General features: G+C 36.7%; 1 protein-coding gene across 49 annotated transcripts in view; it reads right to left on the bottom strand.

The window, feature by feature from the left end:
* The window catches only part of RIMS1 (regulating synaptic membrane exocytosis 1), a gene marked incomplete at both ends in the record, with an annotated part of 345,938 nt that overhangs the window by 115,608 nt on the left and 210,063 nt on the right, over positions 1–20,267 (bottom strand). For 19 of the 49 annotated variants that reach the window (XM_082481666.1, XM_082481682.1, XM_082481696.1 and 16 more), the window contains 7 exons: positions 1,662–1,724; positions 5,795–5,920; positions 9,194–9,347; positions 17,513–17,584; positions 18,795–18,951; positions 19,089–19,260; positions 19,584–19,714. In XM_082481666.1, the coding sequence (XP_082337792.1) occupies positions 1,662–1,724; positions 5,795–5,920; positions 9,194–9,347; positions 17,513–17,584; positions 18,795–18,951; positions 19,089–19,260; positions 19,584–19,714 (875 nt within the window). Of the gene's footprint in view, positions 1–1,661; positions 1,725–5,794; positions 5,921–9,193; positions 9,351–17,512; positions 17,585–18,794; positions 18,952–19,088; positions 19,261–19,583; positions 19,715–20,267 lie in introns of all 49 variants that reach the window. The other 30 variants (XM_082481688.1, XM_082481677.1, XM_082481655.1 and 27 more) reach the window with 3 other exon arrangements.

Raw genomic sequence — 20,267 nt, forward strand, 5'->3', positions numbered from 1 at the left:
GCGAATTTGTTACTTTTCTTGATCATAAAAAATAACAGCAACAATTAGAATAATGAAAAAGGTAAGAAAGTACTGTTGTCTCTGAATTCAGTGCAGCTCTTACCTAACTTTATTGTTGTCCGTGCATAATTTTTAGCTGGTTAACTGGCCAGATAGGTTAGTAGATTTGTAAAACAGTTGGAAATCTATAGTGGCTGGGCAAAGTGCATCAAAAGTTCGTAATACAATATTTACTTTGTGAATTAAGTGAGAATTTAAGCATTGTCATTGAAGAATTCCAATTAAAATTATCATCTTTAAGAGGGAAAGGAAAAAGCACAGAGCTGGAGGCAAGAAGTGGGGTGAAGCTATAGAAGATGTAGAAAGAGAAAGGAGGCAGGAAAAGTTGCTATTAGATGACATTAAATGGACATATAATAACAGGGAGTGAAATAAGTGATTAACCTTTAAAACCTAAAATGTTGAGGAAAAAGCTTTTTTTAGCAGAAGTATGACAATGAAACTCTTTCTACTGATCATAAAAACTTAAATTTTTATTTAACAGCTTCACTGATGCACAATTTTTTTTAAAGTTTTTGCATTTATTATGTTACCTTTATACTACTGTGCCTTATAACAGAACCCTATCACAGCAACCTTAATGCTGTTTCAAATTTGATTAAGAGATTAATTTGATTAAAGCAACCAAAGGCTTATTAAAAAAAACCCACTACTCTGTTGGGGAAAATCCTATATGAAGTAAACGAATAAGTGCATTAGACTACATGGGTTTAAAAGTTTGATGGTTTTAAACGTATAGGACCGACGTCAAACTCTTAGCAACACCCAGATCCCGAACAGAAAAATGGCTAATTACTTGGTTGAAGTAGTTGAATGGTTAACTACTTCAACCTACATTCTTACTAATTCAAAATGGAAGATTTTCTACACAGTCTGACATGTATTTTTAACAAGGTTAACAGACGTGGTGAAAAAAAGGGGAGATTTGTTAGAAAAAGATATTTCAGTCCCGTTTAGTTTCACAATATTGGCAAGAGTTGAGACAGGGAGCTCCAAGCTTTGGAACAAAAGATTAATGAAGACTGAAGATGAGCCCAAATTACAAAATTTATGCCTGGATCAAATTTATAGCACAATTTTTGGCCACAAAACCAAGTAATATGAGACCCCTTAAATCTGGGGTTCCCAGTGAGCCCTCATTAATCACTGTTCATTCCTCTCCAAGTGACCAAAATCAGCATGAGATTAGGTGTCGCAACAAGTAAAGATTATTGGTCTGTGCACAGCTGTAACATAAACATAAAAATGCAAATAAAAGAAAACATAAAAACAACTAAAAAGGAATGTTTAAAATTATAACAACACTGTCATGCATTGGGAGATCAGGACTTCTGTGACTAGACAGAAAATCTACCACAAAATACAACTGCAATATCAGAATTTCTTCAACTGCTTTAATCCTTACTACCGAAGTTCACAAACATATATACACATCTCAATCTGATTTAAAACGAACAAAAAAGAACAACCAACACCTGGATCACAATGTACTGGGAAGTTTTTACTTCCTGGGACTGAATACCGCTATGGAAAAAAGTCGGGCACACAAAGTATAGACAACTAACCAGATGTGTTCATGATTACCAAATTCCTGTATTTACCTGATGGTATGTAGGCACTCTGCACTTCTTCCTCGTTTTGCTCTGGGCAGCATAAGAAGCTCACTGCACAGACAGGATGGGCGGTGAGTGAAACAGATATAATTATGAAGCATTAGATGACATGGGTTATGCCAATGATACGCAAATGAAAACATAAAAAAGAAACAAGAAGCTTCCACCCAGATAGATAGTCTGACAGGGTTCAAACCCAGACTGCACTTCTCAAAGAATATGAGCCCAAAAATGCCGGCGATAACTAAATTTTCAATAAATTCCTCTTAGCGCGGCACCTAATTTTGTGGGATTTCTCCTTTTAAAATTCAGAAGTACTGCTTCAGAGCTCTTCATGACAAAAGGAAACCATAAACCAGCTACGTTTCTCTAATAACCTTCTTTCTCATGAACTAATTAATGAAGAAATACTTTAGGAAAAAAAAAAAGAACGATGCTTGCAGTTTGTTTGTTTTTCTTCCTCAGCCACAAACATACATGAAGAAGCAGGGAGGGTTTGCTACTAATTTACTGCAGATCGGTTTATGGGAAGAGTAACCAGTCACCCTTTTGGGAAAAACAAAGATATATGTTCACTGGAAATACTACGTTTGGCCAAAAAATAAATTCTGACTCATAGCTCTTGACAGTATTTTGTAATGCAATCCTAAAGAAATAAAAAAAAAAAATTGCTAATCAGCCATCAGACTTTTTGTTTCTTATTGTTTCCAATTGAGAAAGTCAGCCGTCTAATTCTATTTTTCATTTACTATAACCAAACACATGCTACAGCCAGCAAGATGGTAAAATTAATACATATTTATGCCTATGTAAATATGACTATGATATGAAATATCTCTTGAATTAATCTTGCAGTTTTACGCACTTCAACACAATCAGAAAGACCAAACCTCCTAATTATTATAAATGTGAAATTAAAGCTAAACTTCATGGAAACATGCTATTTTAAAAGAAGCAGGGAATCATATGAAGTACTATGGTGACAAAGAGAGAAAAGATTACAAAATAGATAAAGCAGCAGTTGTTCAATGTGTTTTGTGCTTCATGCCATTATAAAATGACCCATTTAATTGATGCAGTATAGGTAATATTTATCTAAAATTCTAAACTGGGGAGCTTGAAATAATGGCTTGTGAGTCACGTGTGAGATTTGACTTTGCATCTGGAACCGCTATCCTGATTTTGATGCAACAAAATGTATTAAACTTGAAGTGAATTGTTGTGGGTTTTTTAAGCAAAATTTCCATTCACAAGCTCAGAGGACTGACAGAATTTATATGCAAGTTTCCAAATTACAACTAAACATGCATTTTAGGAAAAAAGTTGCCATTTTCTTAAGAGTTGCGAAGTAGATGCCAAGTCCACATTAAATCATAGGGTACTTCATTAATATTTACTCTACCTTTGCTAAGCCAAAGAGCACTTATTGTAATTGTCCCACAGCAAACAGTAATACAAAATTCATCCAGAAAAGAGATATAAAATAGCAAATCCACCATGAAATCTTCAAGTTAAAAAAAAACAAAGCAAAAGAATCCATCATAGTAGATTACTGATAATATAAGAAGACACTCACATTTCTATAATAAATTAAGTCTGGTTTGGTAACATTTAAAATAAAGATTATTATTATTCTAAAATAAGTGTTTTCTAATGTGAGTATTTTAATACATTAACAGATTGTATTCAGGAATAAAAGAAACTCTAAAAAAAAAAAGAAAAAAAAGTTGGATCATGATCCTAAATTCAGACAAAAGTATACTGCTTAGCTAGATTTCATTTTAAAAAGCTTTTCTTAACGGATTTATATATATGTACACACATACACATGTGCATATATGTATATAAAATATATATAAATATATATAAAAAAGGTGGACAAATCCATTCCACTGGAAATTTATCACACCAAATGCTTTAGTAAGAGACTATAATAACTGCTTTTACAAATATCTATTCAGAATATTCAATATTAATTTGGGACCAATGAAAGATCATTGAGAAAATGATCAAAAGTAATCAGCAACTGTTATATTTGCCATGTAACTATCAGGTAATTACTCAGCTTTCAAACCAAGTTTATGTTAGGTATCTACCTAAATGTACTTGTTTAGATGAAGGGTTTAGTAAATGAATAACATATAATACTTACACTATATTGACACTAATACATAATACTGAATAAAGATTTTTTTTTTAAATCTTTGGATGTGCTAGGGAATCTTCCTTGACAAAAGCTGGTTTTGGTCTTCCCTATGATGGTGGTCTTATGTACCGAAAGACAGTGAAACCTGCAAGAGTTAAACAGTCTCCACAACTGAAGAATTCTAGGGGAAAAATGAAAACAGGCAAAAGGAGACCACTGCAGACAAGATTATTACTCAAGAAGAGTAAGTACATGGAACCATCTTTAAATCCTGTAAATAAGCCATGTACATCCTTCATGTCTGATCTTTAAACTTCTGACAAGCATTTTCTGAGCGCTGAAAAGAACTGACGACTGCGTGTTACTCCTCTGAACAAATCCAGCAGCCCATTGCTGCTGTGGGTCTGGTCTGATGGCTCATCTCCAAGAAAGCTTCAAGGCAAGCCCTGCTCTCCAAGCATAACCCATGCAGATAATCATCATTTACATCATGTTTTGAGGCTTTACTGGAAGAAAAATATCTAGACAGTTAACTCACTATATTTATTTCTAGTGACAAAAGCTACTTTTTAATGTCTCTTCCCCTTCAGATCTGCTGAATAAGAAATCTATTCAATAAGTATATTCAGGAAGCTTTTGAATATATCATTACTTAATAACAAGAAACATTTGCAACAAGTGGGAACTAGTTGAATTACCTTAACTATAAATCTGACTACTACATTTAAAAAGTATTTCAATTCACCTCTGAAAGGAAATTCAGTACCATAATCCAACTTAGACAATTCTGTACATACTTCTTGCTTATAAAGTTGAATTTTAAAATGTCCCAAATAGCTCATTAATTCCCATATATATGTTATCATACTAAAGAAGCAAACCAGCTTCTTTAGGAAACTACAAAACTACATCCTATACAAAACTGAAGTAGTTTAACTGCAAAAGCCATCTGTTATTCAATTTCTATGTTGCTTCAAAACTGGACAAAGAGTTCCAGGGATTTTATGGTTTATTCTTTACACATTTTCACATCACTATGAAATATATGTGTATTGAATTTCCCAGATCGTTTGCAAAGGTTTTGTCATCCTTACTCATAAAAAATAGTAACTTACCGCAAAAAAAAAATAATAATCCAAAGACATTACTAGGACAATTAATCTTACATAAATGGTAAAAGTCAGCCATTATAGTTTAGCTATATGATTTTTTTTGAAGAAACAATCCACAAACATTGATAATCTATGTGACTGTCATGTTTCCCAAATACTGAACTGAAATACCTTCTTAAAATTTTTTCACCTATAAACCAAACAGAAATGCTCATTTGCTTCTGTTTTATTAGAATATATTCCTAGATACCTGAAAACAAGCCTAATGGGACAGATCAAGCATTCTCTGAGGAGTGTAGCCTCTGCATGTATTCCAGGTAGAGGTGGGTACGTCACGCATCTAAGATTTGAGATTTTTGCTAATTGCAAGCACCGCAACTACCCTTGCTATGCTTGAGTACTGTACCAACTTCACTAGAATGTTACAAAAGATGCTGTGAGACTGTATATATAGATGTCCAAAATCTATAGGCACAGGAATGCAGATCATAGCAACTCCCAACTAGTAGGAACGCGTGCCTGATATTTTGCTGGCTACCAAAACAGATAAATTCTGAGTTACAAGAATAGCTAGGGCATACATGTAGATTTATGGTTTTCAAGCAAAAATCTCTGGGCTTCATTCATGAAATAAACAGCAGAATATTCTAGGACAAACACCCAAGAACTGTTAGTTTAGACACCTGCTATTACTGTCAACCCGGTGCACAGTTTTACCAAAAAAAGAGGTATAGATAATTTAACCATGACACCTAGATTTGTCAGTTAGGATAACTTGTCTCCCTTCTACTGAACACTTGAAAATTAGGCAAACTGACAAAGACATTTCTAAAGTTTTTCCCAAGTTCATGCTGACGATGTACCTTTCTTGATCAGACAAATACTGACTATCCATGTCTCTGGATCTGTAATCAGCTGGAGTTCTGGAGGCATCATGGTGTCTAGTTGGAGAACGTGATCTTCTCATTTGATGGATTTCATCTAAACTCCTGAAAGGCAGAAATATGTATGATAATCTTGTTTTTTTCATAAATAACACATCTTAATAGATTGCAGTACAAATTGGTTGAAGGAAGCTTTTAATCATTAAATTATTAATATATAACTTCTAAAAATATATTGGATCCTATGATTAAAAAAACCCCAAACCTCTAAGTATAGAAAACAGCTATTTCTACCATATTTAGAAGTACATGCCTGTTTCCATGAACACTGATGGATTCAGCAATGGCATTTTCAAAGCCTGTACTTAAAGAATAACTGAGATAACACAAGAACTGATAATACCTCACATGAAATTAAGTTTTATGCATTTTTAGATTCATAGCCAGATTTCTGAAGGGTTGACTTGGGGCTGTCAACTTTTTGCAGGTATCTCCAAGTATTCTTTAAGAAATTCTGGGACAGGATATGGGAACGTGCAACAGATTTTATCAATCTCAAACTAAGCGTTATACAATGATTAGTACAGCGTTATACAATATATGATTTTGCATAAATGCAGGTAAGCGCCAACATCCATGACAGTAACTTAAAGCTCTCTTCACATGGAAAAGACAAGAAAAGAAAGTACTACTCGAAGGGCAGATTCTTCCTCTGCTGTTTGAAAAAGAAACATTAGTTTTTCCAAGTATAAAATGAAAGGTGGGGTGGAATTGACTATGAAATACTTCATTTGTGCATTGTGCTTGTAAATAGGAAGGTACAACAAGAGCACATATAACTGTTTGCAAAAACAGAATGAGGGGTTCTCAGTCTCTCTACTATAAAAAAAAAATGAGTCAGTGCCATAGTCTGGTTTACGCACAGCCATACTCTTCTATCTGTTGAGGATGCATTACTGAGAAATGCAACAGCACGTGACTTGGTGGGTAGTGAAATAGCTTCATCTGTAAGAACTGATGTAACAGAGGGGGATGGATGCAGGGACTTGAAGCACACAAAATTTCCATGCACAAGAACAGCATATCGTACAGAGGATGGGAAGGCATATGGAAAACAAGGAGGTGACTGGTGACAGCCAACATGGTTTCACTAAGGGCAAATCATGCCTGACAAATTTGGTGGTGATGACGTTACAGCATTAGAGGATAAGGGGAGAGCAACCGACTTCATCTACCTGGACCTGTGGAAAGCATTTGACAGTGTCCTGCATGACGACCTTGTCTCTAAATTGGAGAGACATGGATTTGACAGATGGAGCACTCGGTGGATAGGGAATTGGCTGGATGGCCACACTCAAAGAGTTGCGGTCAATAGCTCAATGCTGAAGCAGCGACCAGTGACGAGTGAAGTTCCTCAGAGGTTGGCACTGGGACTGGTACTATTTAACATCTTTGTTGGCAACATGGATGGTGAGATTGAGTTCACCCTCAGCAAGCTTGCCTAAAAACACCAAGCTGTGTGGTGCAGTCAATATGCTGGATGGAAGGGATACAATCCAGAGGGACCTTGACAGGCTTGAGAGGTAGGCCCATACAAAGCCTATGAAGTTCAACAAGGCCAAGTGCAAGGTCCTGCATGTGAACCAGGGCAATCCCAAGCATAAATACAGGCTGGGTGGAGAATGCATTGAGAGCAGCCCTGAAAAGGACTTGCAGGTGTTGGCTGATGAGAAGCTCAACATGAGCTGGCAGTGTGCACTCGCAGCCTGGAAAGACAACCGTATCCTGGGCTGCATCAAAAAAAGGATGGCCAGCAGGTCAAGGGAGGTGATTCTGCACCTCTGCTCTCGTGAGACCCCACCTGGAGTACTGCATCAAGCTCTGGGGCCCCCAACATAAGAAGGACACAGACCTGTTGAAGCAGGTCCAGAGGAGGGCCACAAAGTTGATCAGAGGGCTGGAGCACCTCTCCTGTGAAGACAGGCTGAGAGAGTTGGGACTGTTCAGCCTGGAGAAGAGAAAGCTCTGGGGACACCTCATAGCGGCCTTCCAATATTTAAAAGGGGCCTAAAGCAAAGAAGGGGAGGGACTTTTTATCAGGGAGCGTAGCGATAGGACGAGGGGTAATGGTTTTAAACTGAAAGAGGGTAGATTTAGATTAGATATTAGGAAGACATTCTTTACTGTGAGGGTGGTGAGACAGTGGAACATGTTGCCTGAGAAGTTGTGGAGGCCCCATCCCCGGAGGTATTAAAGGCCAGGCTGGATGGGGCTTTGAGTAACCTGGTCTAGTGGGAGGTGTCCCTGCCCATAGCAGGGGGGTTGGAACTAGATGATCTTTAAGGTTCCTTCCAACTCTAACTATTCTATGATTCTATGAAAGGAAAAGAATGATCATCAGGATTCTCAACTGGGAGAAGGAACTGGTTTTCCAGAACATACCATAATTTTGAAACATCACAGATACCTGTTATTAAATGACCAGTGATAGAACTCCAAAAAAACAGATACAGAAACGACGGATAAGGACAGTACTGTAGCACAAAATTTTGTACACAAAATTCACCTAAGAAGGGTAGATTTTCAGTACACTACCACAGCTAGCAGGCAATAATGTTGTTAATGCAACAACTCAAGCTCTTGCAGTAACTCAAAAACAAAGCTTCCTAGAAATTGGAGGAAAGGAAAACTGGTAAAAACTGGCTGATTTTTAGGGTTCCATGAGAGGCTGCAAGAGAAGCTTATTGCCCTGCACAATAAAAAAAGTAAAGTCAAGTGGGTCAAGTTTTGTGCTTAAACAGTTTGTACAGCACTATTCAAAAAAAGTGTAGCGCATACAAAAGAGAAGCTCACAAAGGATTCTCCTATTAATAGGTTGGCTATTAAAAGCAGTAAATGCAGAAAATAGAGGATTGTAAATCCCTATATTATTCTGTAAAGTATTTTCTACTTTTTACATTTTATATGTCACATTATAAATACAATTGGTAATTTCAGCTTGCTGTTACTTCAAAATTAGTACAATTCATAGTTATTATAAAATTTTTACATGCCACTATTTATTACCCTACAAATATACTTAAGTGCCTTCATACAAGATTTAGCTACTGACTGTAAAAACATTTCCAAACCTACGTATTAGTTACAGTACACAAATGATGAATCACCGAGAAAATATCAGTTTAAGAAGAGGATTCATCCCATGAGTGCTCTTGAATGATTAATAAAAGCATACATCAAGTTCAAATACTACACTATTAAATTCAGCCACAAAAATGCTTTAAAATTGTGAAAAATTGCTGAACAAGAGAAAAGTTAATAATGACAGATTATACAAACTTGAAACCACCTAGTGTTGCACTAATTTGTGATACCTACCTCTGTAATGGCACATTTGGTAAACGTGAACGGGTCCTGCCCTGATCGTCGCCACGGTGAGGAGATACTGATCGTGAACGATGATGTGTTGTTCTTTGCTGCTCTGGCACAGTTAGCGTTGTAGATTTACCTTCTCTAGTACTAGATCTATAACCTACTGGCAAGAGGGCAACAAAAGGAAATTAGAGAATAAAAGTCTGGGTTTGCAAAGAATTCAAATAGTTAGTCCTTCCAGGAACACACATCTAAACGCTTACACAACTTTCAAGTCGTCATTCAGCTGTTGTACACCCTGACGTATCATGCAGCCAGGATAAACTACTAGCATTACCTTTAAATGTCTACATGTACAAAGACAGAGAAACTGAGATGATTTTCATTATGTACTGGAAGATGTGGAGGAGAGGACTGAAAGAGTTTTCTGACTTGGGGTAGACTACCCAGCATAACTTGTATTTCAAAATTGTCATACAATAGCAAATATTTGAAAGGAATCCAAGCAATGTTGTTTTACCTCATCTAACAAATGGAGAAGGCATGCTTGTGTACAACAGCACGGACTCATCCAGGACTGCTCATATAATAAGGCATCCTTTTGACTCTTGTTTCGGTTAAATACAAAGATGTTCTCCTACTGAACTTGGCCAAAGCCACCTACTTTCAAAAATTACAAGCATTAAGAGTATATTGTATAGAATACTGGGTTGCATACTCAGCAGAACATTTTTTCCGAATACTATGAATGAGCTGCAAAGTCACTCATAGTTCATTTTTACACAGGATATAAAAAAATTCAGCAGAATGTCAGTACATTTTAAAGCATTGATATTCCTGTGCCTTTTTCCATGTAGCACACTGTTTGCCTTGTTATACACTTTGAATCCCATCCTAAAACAGACAATGAAGCACAGTAAGAGGAGCAGCTTTCAAAAGGTGCCTGTTATCTTTCCAAAAGAGCCTAAGGAGATTTGCTCAGACTTTATTCACTCACTTCTGGACATTTAAATTAGATTACAAGAATCCCTTGACAGAAAAACCCTTATTGACAGAAAGGGTAATCCCTTAAGTCGTCCCTTAATGACTTCATAAATTATTCTTTAGATTCCAAAATAATAATTTTGCCGCTTCTTTGAATTTGTCTAGCATGAAGTTCCTGTAATGTGTTATTTTGTTCACCCAGAAAAAAAACAGTTTGTATCAGAAATCTTCTTTCCATGCAGGAAAAGACTATGATTTAGTCACTCAATTGTCAGTTGGATAAATTAAGTTGCACTTTTTAAGGATCTTATTATAGTTTTGAGTTTGGTTTTTTCTTTATATTTCATATAATTTTTTTAATTTTTGTCGTTCATGTCTGTTCTTCTCCTAAATTGTTAAAACCCTCCTTAAAGTGTGGCCCATATACAGAGACTGTATTAGGCTTGGTCACGTATTCAATGACACTTAATAATGCTGTTCTGGTTTAACTGCTCCTGTTTAACTGCAAGTCCGAACCCTGATCACAAACATCAGGGAAGCATTCATGCTGTTTTCCCAAATTGCTCATCAGTTTACCAACGGATTCTGACGGACATGTAACTTATCTGAATCTCCTTATTAGACCTAGAGGAAAACACTTCATTAAAACAATGGTAAGTAATCCTAAAATAAGATTATCTTCCACCATGGGACAGATTCATCTTAGTAATACAAAACTGAGAACAGGGACCTACAAGATGATGCGTTTTATCATTCAAGGAAATCTAAGACTGTTTTCCCTGGTTATACAGCTTATAACATTACAGCCTCCAGAACTGTGTCCACCTTTTATACAGTACTGAACAAACTAGCAAAAGTTATCCAAAGATAACAGAAGAACATCTAGGTGCTGTAGTATCCCACGGTAGGTTTCAGCCTTACACCAGCTTTCCAGAAACTTCAGTAAATAAAAAAGATTGGCTTCAATAAGTTCTGTTGTCTTTAATACATTTACCACTACAAATGTGAGAGGGAAGGCAGATAGGAAGGAGACAATGTTGAAGAAAAATTATTACATAGTTTTATTACAGACTTTCTGGTTACTGTCAGCTAGAAAACATATGTAGAAAAGACCTCTGCAAGTTCTGCTATCATTTTGTCCAACTTTTGTGTCTTCTACTTTGTAGTATAGCAGCTTGTGTGAGAACATGAGAGAGAATTTTTTTCTTGATTTTTTGAAGCAGAGGGATGGGATGAGGTTAATAAATCAGGGAAACAAGAAGCACTAGGAGTATTGATAGATCTTAGAGCGTAGGATTGGGCCCAAAGAAAAGCACTCCTCATAAGAACATATCTTGTCGCTCAGAAACAAACATCAGGAACCATAATGTTGAGTGCAGGTGTGTGCTGTTCTCAAACAACACTGAGTTAGACATGTCAAATAAAAATAATAAACAACTTAATACTTAAAATGTGACATTACTCAAGTTTGGGGAAGGTGGGGGCTATTGTTAGAAAACCAGAGAAAACACAGGGAAAAAAAATTTGGGAGAATTCACTCATAGCTACAAAAGAGAGCTCACTAGTAGCTACAAAACCAGCAAATGCTTGGTCCTTAAAGAGCATTTTTCATTGCAAAGCTGTACTGAGTACTGACTGCAAAATAAACCTGTAAAAGCTGATAGAATGTATGATAGTATCTACCAAGGTTTATCAACCTTTTAACAAAGCAGGACTCCAATGTTTCACAGGGTTTGATGTACTGTGATGCTGGAGTAGCCTACCTGCCGAAAAAGCGTTTCAGAGTTACGTTATAAAATTAGAAAGACACATGAGGATATTGCTGATCTCAGGACAAGGACTGGGTGTAAATTTTGAAGCTCAGGACTTCAATGGAGATTCCCTCATCTCATGTACTAAGGTTGCTGCAGAAAACATCTGTTTTTTTTTGTCAGAGGAAGGCAAAAGATTACACACGAGAAAAGCTGGATGTGTTCCCTTTCCCAGGATAACTAAATCTAAGCTGTATGTGCTAAAATATATTTAATTTTCCAAACAAGCTTGTTTTAGATAAAATCCTGTCATCTCTACCAGAAGGAAAGCTTGTTTACATTTATTTAACACTAAAATCAAAGAAATTCAAAACTTCTCTCCAAGCTTTAGGCAACCATACTGAAATGCATATAATTTAAATATTAAAATATATATATAATTTTCAGTTTAAAATATATTTTAGAGTATCTCTAGTCTGCCTAAAAAAATACAACTAGGATTATCCTGCACACTTAAAAATCTGGTATAGAAAGATTATTTTATCCTATATATTCTTCATAGCCAAGCTCTCCAGAGGACAATATCTGAAACTTGTGCATTGTGTGTACACAAAGATCCACAGCAATTCACGTTTATCTAAACATTAGTTCCAGTATTGCCAAGTTGGTCAAATCGCATCCATACTTCCAACAGTGACCATGACAGTGACAGCAACAGTAACATTTCTTCATATGCTCAAACACAAAGGCTCTGTGCTCTCCAGAGTGAGCAGAGAAATTTTTTGCATGGACCAGCATGATAGCAGCAATCAAGCTTATGGTAGTTTATGCAGAGGAAGTTTCTCAGTTGCTCATGGGAAACTGTCAGGTGTGACATGAAATGGAAGCTGGTTGGATGATGAAAATGGTTCTAGCCGATGTTTGATACCAGAACTTTTTTTTTTTTTTTTTAAGACAATATGATAAGGTGTTGTGTTGATGGCACCCTGCGGCTACAGGAAGAAGTTAAGTACAATGCAATCATTTATACAGATTAGATATGATAGAGAAACAAATTGCTCTGAAGGTACCCATAGCATAAGCAATACAGCTTATTAAAAATACCCTTTGGGTTATTGCCAACTGTATATCAGCTTTTTTTCTTTTTCATTAAGAAAGTTACTGAAGTTTTGGTTAAGAAGATAGGCCTCAAAACTTGTTTTGATTTTATTTCATTCTTTACTGATCCTTTACTGACCCTTCCTATATACTTAGCACTGGTGAGGCCACATCTGTAGTACTGGGATCCCCAGTGAAAGACAGATGTGGTGTTACTGGTATGAGTCCAGCTCAGGATCACAAAGAGACTGGAACATATTCTCATATGAGGAGAGGCTAAGAGATTTAAAATAATATTTTCTTCATGTAAATAGATGTAGGCATACCACAAAACCCTGTCAAAAATCCATTCTGCTAAAGCTGAGCTTAAGTTAAATTTACTTTCAGCTGTTGATATAAACCCCTTCTATGAACAGTTCTATGAACTGATTTAAAAATCACTGCAAGACACTAATAATAAATGAGAGTACAACTATATGAAAGATAAGACACATTTATGATATGACAAGGGAAAAATATTTTTTTAAAATGTTCTTGAAGTTATCAAAGTGTCATTATTTTTGATGTAGTAGACTATTTCCATTGACAAGCAGTGATTCTTTGCAGCTGCTGAAACCTTTAGGAAAATAGTTTTCTCTGTTATTACTAAATGCTAATACTGCATTTGCCTCAGTAACTGGTAAAACATTTGAAATTATAGTTTTAAGGATTTCCAGTGCTAGTTGAATTAGCCAAAATATTTTCATCATTCCTTTTTTTGCTTATGGTGGTGATCAAGTGAACTTTTGTGCTTCTACATTTTGCAGTTATGTGTCTTTTTTAAAAAATGAGCAATAATGTTTGTGAAAATCTTGAGATATTAAGAAGGCAAAATAACTTCCTTCCTTTCTGAATACGTCAAGAAAAAGAAAAAATTAACCCTAAGAAAATAATTTTTAAAAAGACAGAGCTTATTTATCATATATAAGCACCATGGTGGGTAACAGTGGCACGTAAGTGGTAAAGGAAGGAAAAGAAGCTTTAAAGGGAAACATTTTCTTTTGCATCACACATTGTAAACTCAATTTTTATATTCTTACTTCTGTTGCGAAGGAATATCTTAATCCTAGACTAAACTAGTTGAAGCCAATAGAGGCTATGCCAAAATGGTCCAAGAGTGCCCCTGAGCTGCATCATCACCCTACATTATTGGGAAATACGGATATTCGTCATTCCCTCCCACACGCACAACTTGCAGGAGAACGCGTGAGAAATCTGGACCAGACAACAGCTGCAGTGCACTCTCATGAGGTCCATGGTATTGGGGGGCAGGAGAAGGGAAGGGGTCAAAAACCTGCAGCACAAGGGACTTGCATGCAACTTAGTTTTAACAGAGGAGAATTAGATGGAGAAGATATTGTACTATTCTTTTAGTGCAAATGAAGGTAGCAGTCCAAAGTCTTAGAAGATTTAGCAATGTGGAAGTAAGGAAGGTTGGATAGGAAGGTAGAAATGCATATCTGAACTTGGTGTCCAGGCACATTTGTGAATCTGTGCTTAAGATTCTTGAGCAATTCAACAGAGAGTGGGACTGGCAACCTTTTCCAGCTCTCACTGCAAAACACATTTTCATATGCTGCCTCGGCTGTCACACATTCGTGGCTGATGACTGAAATTTTCTCTGCCCCTGTGTGCCTAAAGTCTAACCTCCATTTAAGAATTGAAGGTTGAATCTGCAAACAAAACCCCCACGCTTGTATGTATATGCACTTCCTGTAGGAATCACAAACAGATGAACTCCACTTACAATTCCCAAACATGTATCCATTAAACTCAAAATAGACAATTTTATGCTTGGTCAGGTCAGCTGCCAGATTGTTTCTGATTAGGTGGACTTCAGAAGAAGTTTGCTCACCAGGCCTTTCAGTTTAGAGACTCTAAGCTCATTGTAAATCCTAATGCTACAAATTAAATCTTGCCATTTTGTACAGTGATCTCTGAGAAAGTTTGGACCTATGCATTCTTCAAAGGCATACCTGAGCATGCACAGTCCCAAGAAATTTTTGTAAGAATCAGTTATTCAAGTTCTGACCCAGTGAACAGAGTCCAATGCATTCAGCTGAACATTTTTGAACGTTTCCTGCCAGATGGAAAATGGTTTTGTATTGTGTTTGCGTGGCAAGGTTTTGGTAGCCGGGGGGGCTACAGGGGTGGCTTCTGTGAGAAGCTGTTAGAAGCTTCCCTCATGTCTGACAGAGTCACTGCCAGCCAACTCCAAGATCGACCCGCTGCTGACGAAGACTGAGCCCATCAGCGACAGTGGTAGCGCCTCTGGGATAACGTATTTAAGATGAGGAAAAAGGTGCTGAGCAACAGCAACCACAGCTGGAGAGAGGTGTGAGAATATGTGAGAGCAACAACTCTGCAGACACCAAGGTCAGTGAAGAAGGAAGGGAGGAGGAGCTCCAGGCACTGGAGCAGAGATTCCCCTGCAGCCCATGGTGAAGACCATGATCAGGCAGGCTGTCTCCTTGCAGCCCATGATGGTTAACAGTGGAGCAAATATCCAACTGCAGTCCATGGAGGACCTCACACCGGAGCCATTAGATATGCCCTGGAGGATGCTGTGACCCTGTGGGAAGCCTGCGCTGGGACAGGCTCCTGACAGGACCTGTGGACCCATGGTGAGAAGCCCACGCTGGAGACAGTTTGCTGGCAGGACTTGTGACCCCATGGAGGACCCACGCTGGAGCAGTTCGTGAAGAGCTGCACCCCGTGAGAAGCACTCACATTGGAGGAGTTCATGGAGGACTGTCTCCTGTGCGAGGGACCCCATGCTGGAGCAGGGAAGGAGCGTGAGGAGTCCTGCCCCTGAGGAGGAAGGTGCGGCAGAGACAACGTGTGATGAACTGACCACAACCCCCATTCCCCATTCCCCTGTGCTGCTGGGGAGAGGAGGCAGAGAAAACTGGGAGTGAAGTTGAGCCTGGGAAGAAGGGAGGGGTGGGGGGAAGGTGGTGTTAAGATTTGGTTTTATTTCGCATTACCCTACTCTAATTTGATTGGTAATAAATTAAACTAATTTTTCCCCAAATCAAGTCTGTTTTGCCCGTGACGGTAATTGGCGAACGATCTCTCCCTGTCTGTATCTCGACCCACGAACCTTTCGTTACATTTTCTCTCTGCTGTCCAGCTGAGAAGGGGAGTCATAGAGTGGCTTTGGTGGGCTCCTGGCATCCAGCAAGCGTCAACCCACCACAGGTTTATTTCAAATGGCAAATGGATGTCTTGAAGAACTGGCAGCCAAAATAAAGCCCCAATTCGTAATACAGTATACTGAAACCCTAAACGTAAGTAAGTCTACGCAGGTATGCCAGTACCTACATTGTCAACTAAAAAAAATGAAATAATAAAAAAAATGAAATAATAAACAGGAAAAATGTTTAGAATCTATGATTTATTTTAATTTCAAATGCTCGCTCTCTCAGCTCATGTAAAAATATCACGATTGATCACTTAATTAAAGCAAATATTACTAGACACACCTGAACAAACTTCCTTCCTAGTAACTCAGGTGGTAAGTGTATTAAAGTAAGGGAAGAACCCAATCAACATCAAACGGAGGAGAATTTGGCTCAGTAAACTTCAAAATGATATTGCATTAATAAAATATGTGATTTATTTTTATGGTTATATAATGAATAAATAAATTGTCAGATTATTTTAAACAGGAAGACAGAGAGCCTTCCAAATCCCACCATGATTTAATTCATTGATTTTCATCAGGAAGATCCACAGAAAAACTGATTTAATACTGGCAATGACATAGTGACTCTTCAGTTAGTTTGGGAAAACTGGGAGACATATTCATCTGACTTGTGGCAACAGTCAAATAGAATTAGAAAAACGTGGTATCCGAAATGATCCTCAAGATTTTCAGTATGTAAGGAATGCTGAACTAAAAGTCAAACCACAATAGTCTCTACAAGTATATATTTATGAACATTTAGTAATGATAGTTCATGAATGCTTGTGAAAACTATAAAAGATAAAGCCATGCTACATGCATCTTAATCTACAGCCATGCATTCTGAATAAAGTCCATGGGAGACTGCATTATATCTAAGTTTCAAGCAAAAAGCAAAATAAACAAAAATGCTTGCAAGAAACACTGCAATCTTAATTACTATTTTAAATTTTTTTTTTTTAATTTAATTTATATTTTAAATAATGCTTGGAACATTACACAGTAAACAATATGAACCATCCAGTGGTTCACATATGAAGAATGATATGTAAAGGAAATATTAATGAATGAATAGTAGAATCTTTTAATTCACCATGATTTAGGACAGGTACCATGAAATAATCAGGAAAACTGTTTTTTTCACAATGCACTCTCCGAAACCTGTATCCTCAATATTCCAAAATGTTATAAAGAAAAAAACAAAACAAACAAGCAAAAAAGAAGAAGAAGAAGAAGAAAGCAGGACCATGCTGTTCACCCACGCACCTGGAGGAACAACTCCAATACCATCATCAACATCATAATCTGAGATGTCACTATCACTGATTGGCCGAGATCCTGCATAACAGTAAGGTAAACAAATACCTGAACATCTGGTCGTGTTATAAAATGTAAACCTACTGAAATTAAAAAGATGATTTTAAGTCTAAACAATAGAGAAGAACTAAACTCCAGTGACTAACAGTGACGTTTCAGAAGACAGCTGAGCCAATTTAACATCCTACAGCTGCTGCAGCATCCTTTCCCCTTCTCCTTCCCTCAAGTCCTCAGTAATCCTCTACTAGGATAGTTTATCTCACTAAACCAGCAAAAAGTTAACTCAAATAAAGAAAAAAGTTACTTTTGTGCCATTTCAGTGAGTAAGCTGAATCAGCTTGCTGAACAGGAAAGGAGAGGTGGCAGCATATGGTGAGAGAGGGGAAGAGGAAACAGCACTGCCAGCTTTTCGAAAAGTTCTCAAGAAAACTAACCTTTAATTTGCTCACTCTATACATATCCTCATGCAGTCATTACAGCAGTATCACATTTTTATAATTCATTCCTGAAAGTGCACCAATTTCCTGTGCATTGGCTGGAATGAATGAGTTCCATGTTTAAGAAAAAAAAGAAAAACAGCTTGGAAACGTATTTTAAAATTATCCCCTGTATCCTTCTTATTTCTAAATAAATCTTAAAATAATTTAAATGAACAGAGAGGCTACAATATTCAAATATTTCAATACATTCATTATTTTAATGTGCCTCATACAAACCTGAAAGCAGACTCACCAAAACAACTGTACCTCCCAAATACATGCATACAATTTCCCTTTGCTGCAAAAGTACAATGCTCATCTGATTGTATAATGAGCATATTGGGTGTTGAGATTAACTTTATGAGGAAAAGTGTTTTTTAAGCCTCATAAGTCTTTTAAGGACTTTCCTTTTTTAAATAAAAAGCTTTTCATTATTAAAAAAAAAAGTAATCTAATAACAATGTACTTCATCTTTCTATTTAAAGGGAAATTTATGCAAACGTTTGAACAATTTTCTTTTGCTAGTGAAAACCAAACCAATTCCAACAGATTTCACATACTTGAAAGTTATGCAACACAGGTGAAAGGCTGCCATGTCATAATGTCATAATCTGCATTTCTTTTCTGCCACACATTTGCATTGTGGTTAAAGAGTACGAAGCAGTATTTTTATTTTGTATGCGAAAGTTAAATACCATTACACTATATCCAGCATTTCTAATTTAAAAGAGATGAATAGAATTTGGACCTACTTTGTAATTTTTTGCTAGTGCTTTCTCCACCATGAACGTGTCTTCTTGGCATGAAAGGTGATGGCTGAGGCAGAGGTAGTGAAGATTCATCATGTGTCTGTAGCTTATACCAATGTGGTTCATCATCTAAAAGTGCTGTCTCCAGCTCTATAAGAATCTAGTAGAAAAATGATCAGGTTTAAATTTTACTGTCAAGGCACACACACACAAACACGTATATATAATATATATGCATATGCATATGCATTCAAAACCAAACAATGAACTCAGGAGAAATGTGATTGTATGTATCACCTCTCCAAGAAATTCACTCTCTTCTTCTTGTACTCTTGGCTGATCCCATACGGTTATTTCAAGCATTCGTTCTCTAAAATCTCTACGATGTACATGTGAGTAGAGAAAAGTTTGGTTCCATTTTGGCTCTAGACTTTTCTTTACTGTTTTGGTCCTCCTTTTACTCTTATCACTGAAACATAAATATTTGTTGTGAATTGTTTGTAGAAATAAATCACAAAATGCCATCTAATCATCAGCACTCACTGCTTTCATTCTTTCTGATCTGATAATGCCTAAAAGAGGAAAGTATTTGCTGTACACTGGATCACATTCATCCAAAAGTCCACAAAATTTGATACTGACTTGCATGATTCAAGCACATTTATTTTGTTATAATTAATCTAACTATAAAAAATTATTAAAAGAAATTCTTTACTTCATAAGCATTCATTTAGAAGTCAATTCAGTACATGGTAAATTACAACATAATTTTCTAAATTGGAAAACTACTACCTTCTGTCTGGCAGAAAATACATTTTTACATAGGGATTCCTGGGGCGTCCATCTACTCTTGGTGGCAAATCTGTTGCTTGAAGAACATTTACTATTAGCTGATGTCCTACTTTGTCGTACCACAGTTTAACCTACAGGAATCAAGTTACCAGAAAACATTACCGAAAATGGAGAAAAAACAAAATTTTCAGACTGCATCACATTACCCACATGTAAAAGTAACCATTGTTTTTTTAAGAGACAATGAGATGTATTTGATTTCAAATCCCTTAATATTTAGTTAAGTTTGATTGTAAAGATGATGGTATATACCACAGACTTTTGTATTTACCACAGCTGAATAAAATGGTGGTGCCTGTTTATACTTACATTGTTTACTGTAGGCACTGCATAATCTTGTATCTGTGAGTGCATTTAAACCAGTCTATGTCTTAGCTCTGCACCTTAAAAGCTGCATTCAAATAGGAAGCCCTGACTGCAGCTAAACACGAGACGTAGCTGAAATCTATCTACTCTGATTTGTCACCTTGCAAATGTTCTTATGAGAAGTATAATATACAGCTAAATAATTTCTTAAAAGAATCATAACATCATGAAATTTTTGAGCCTGCTGTACACTTAGAAATTAATACGATGAATATAAAAAATACAAGAATGTACAAAACAAAGTCTAAGTACTCACAG

Source organism: Vanellus vanellus, assembly GCF_965231255.1.
Source record: "Vanellus vanellus genome assembly, chromosome: 3".
Classification (NCBI taxonomy): domain Eukaryota; kingdom Metazoa; phylum Chordata; class Aves; order Charadriiformes; family Charadriidae; genus Vanellus; species Vanellus vanellus.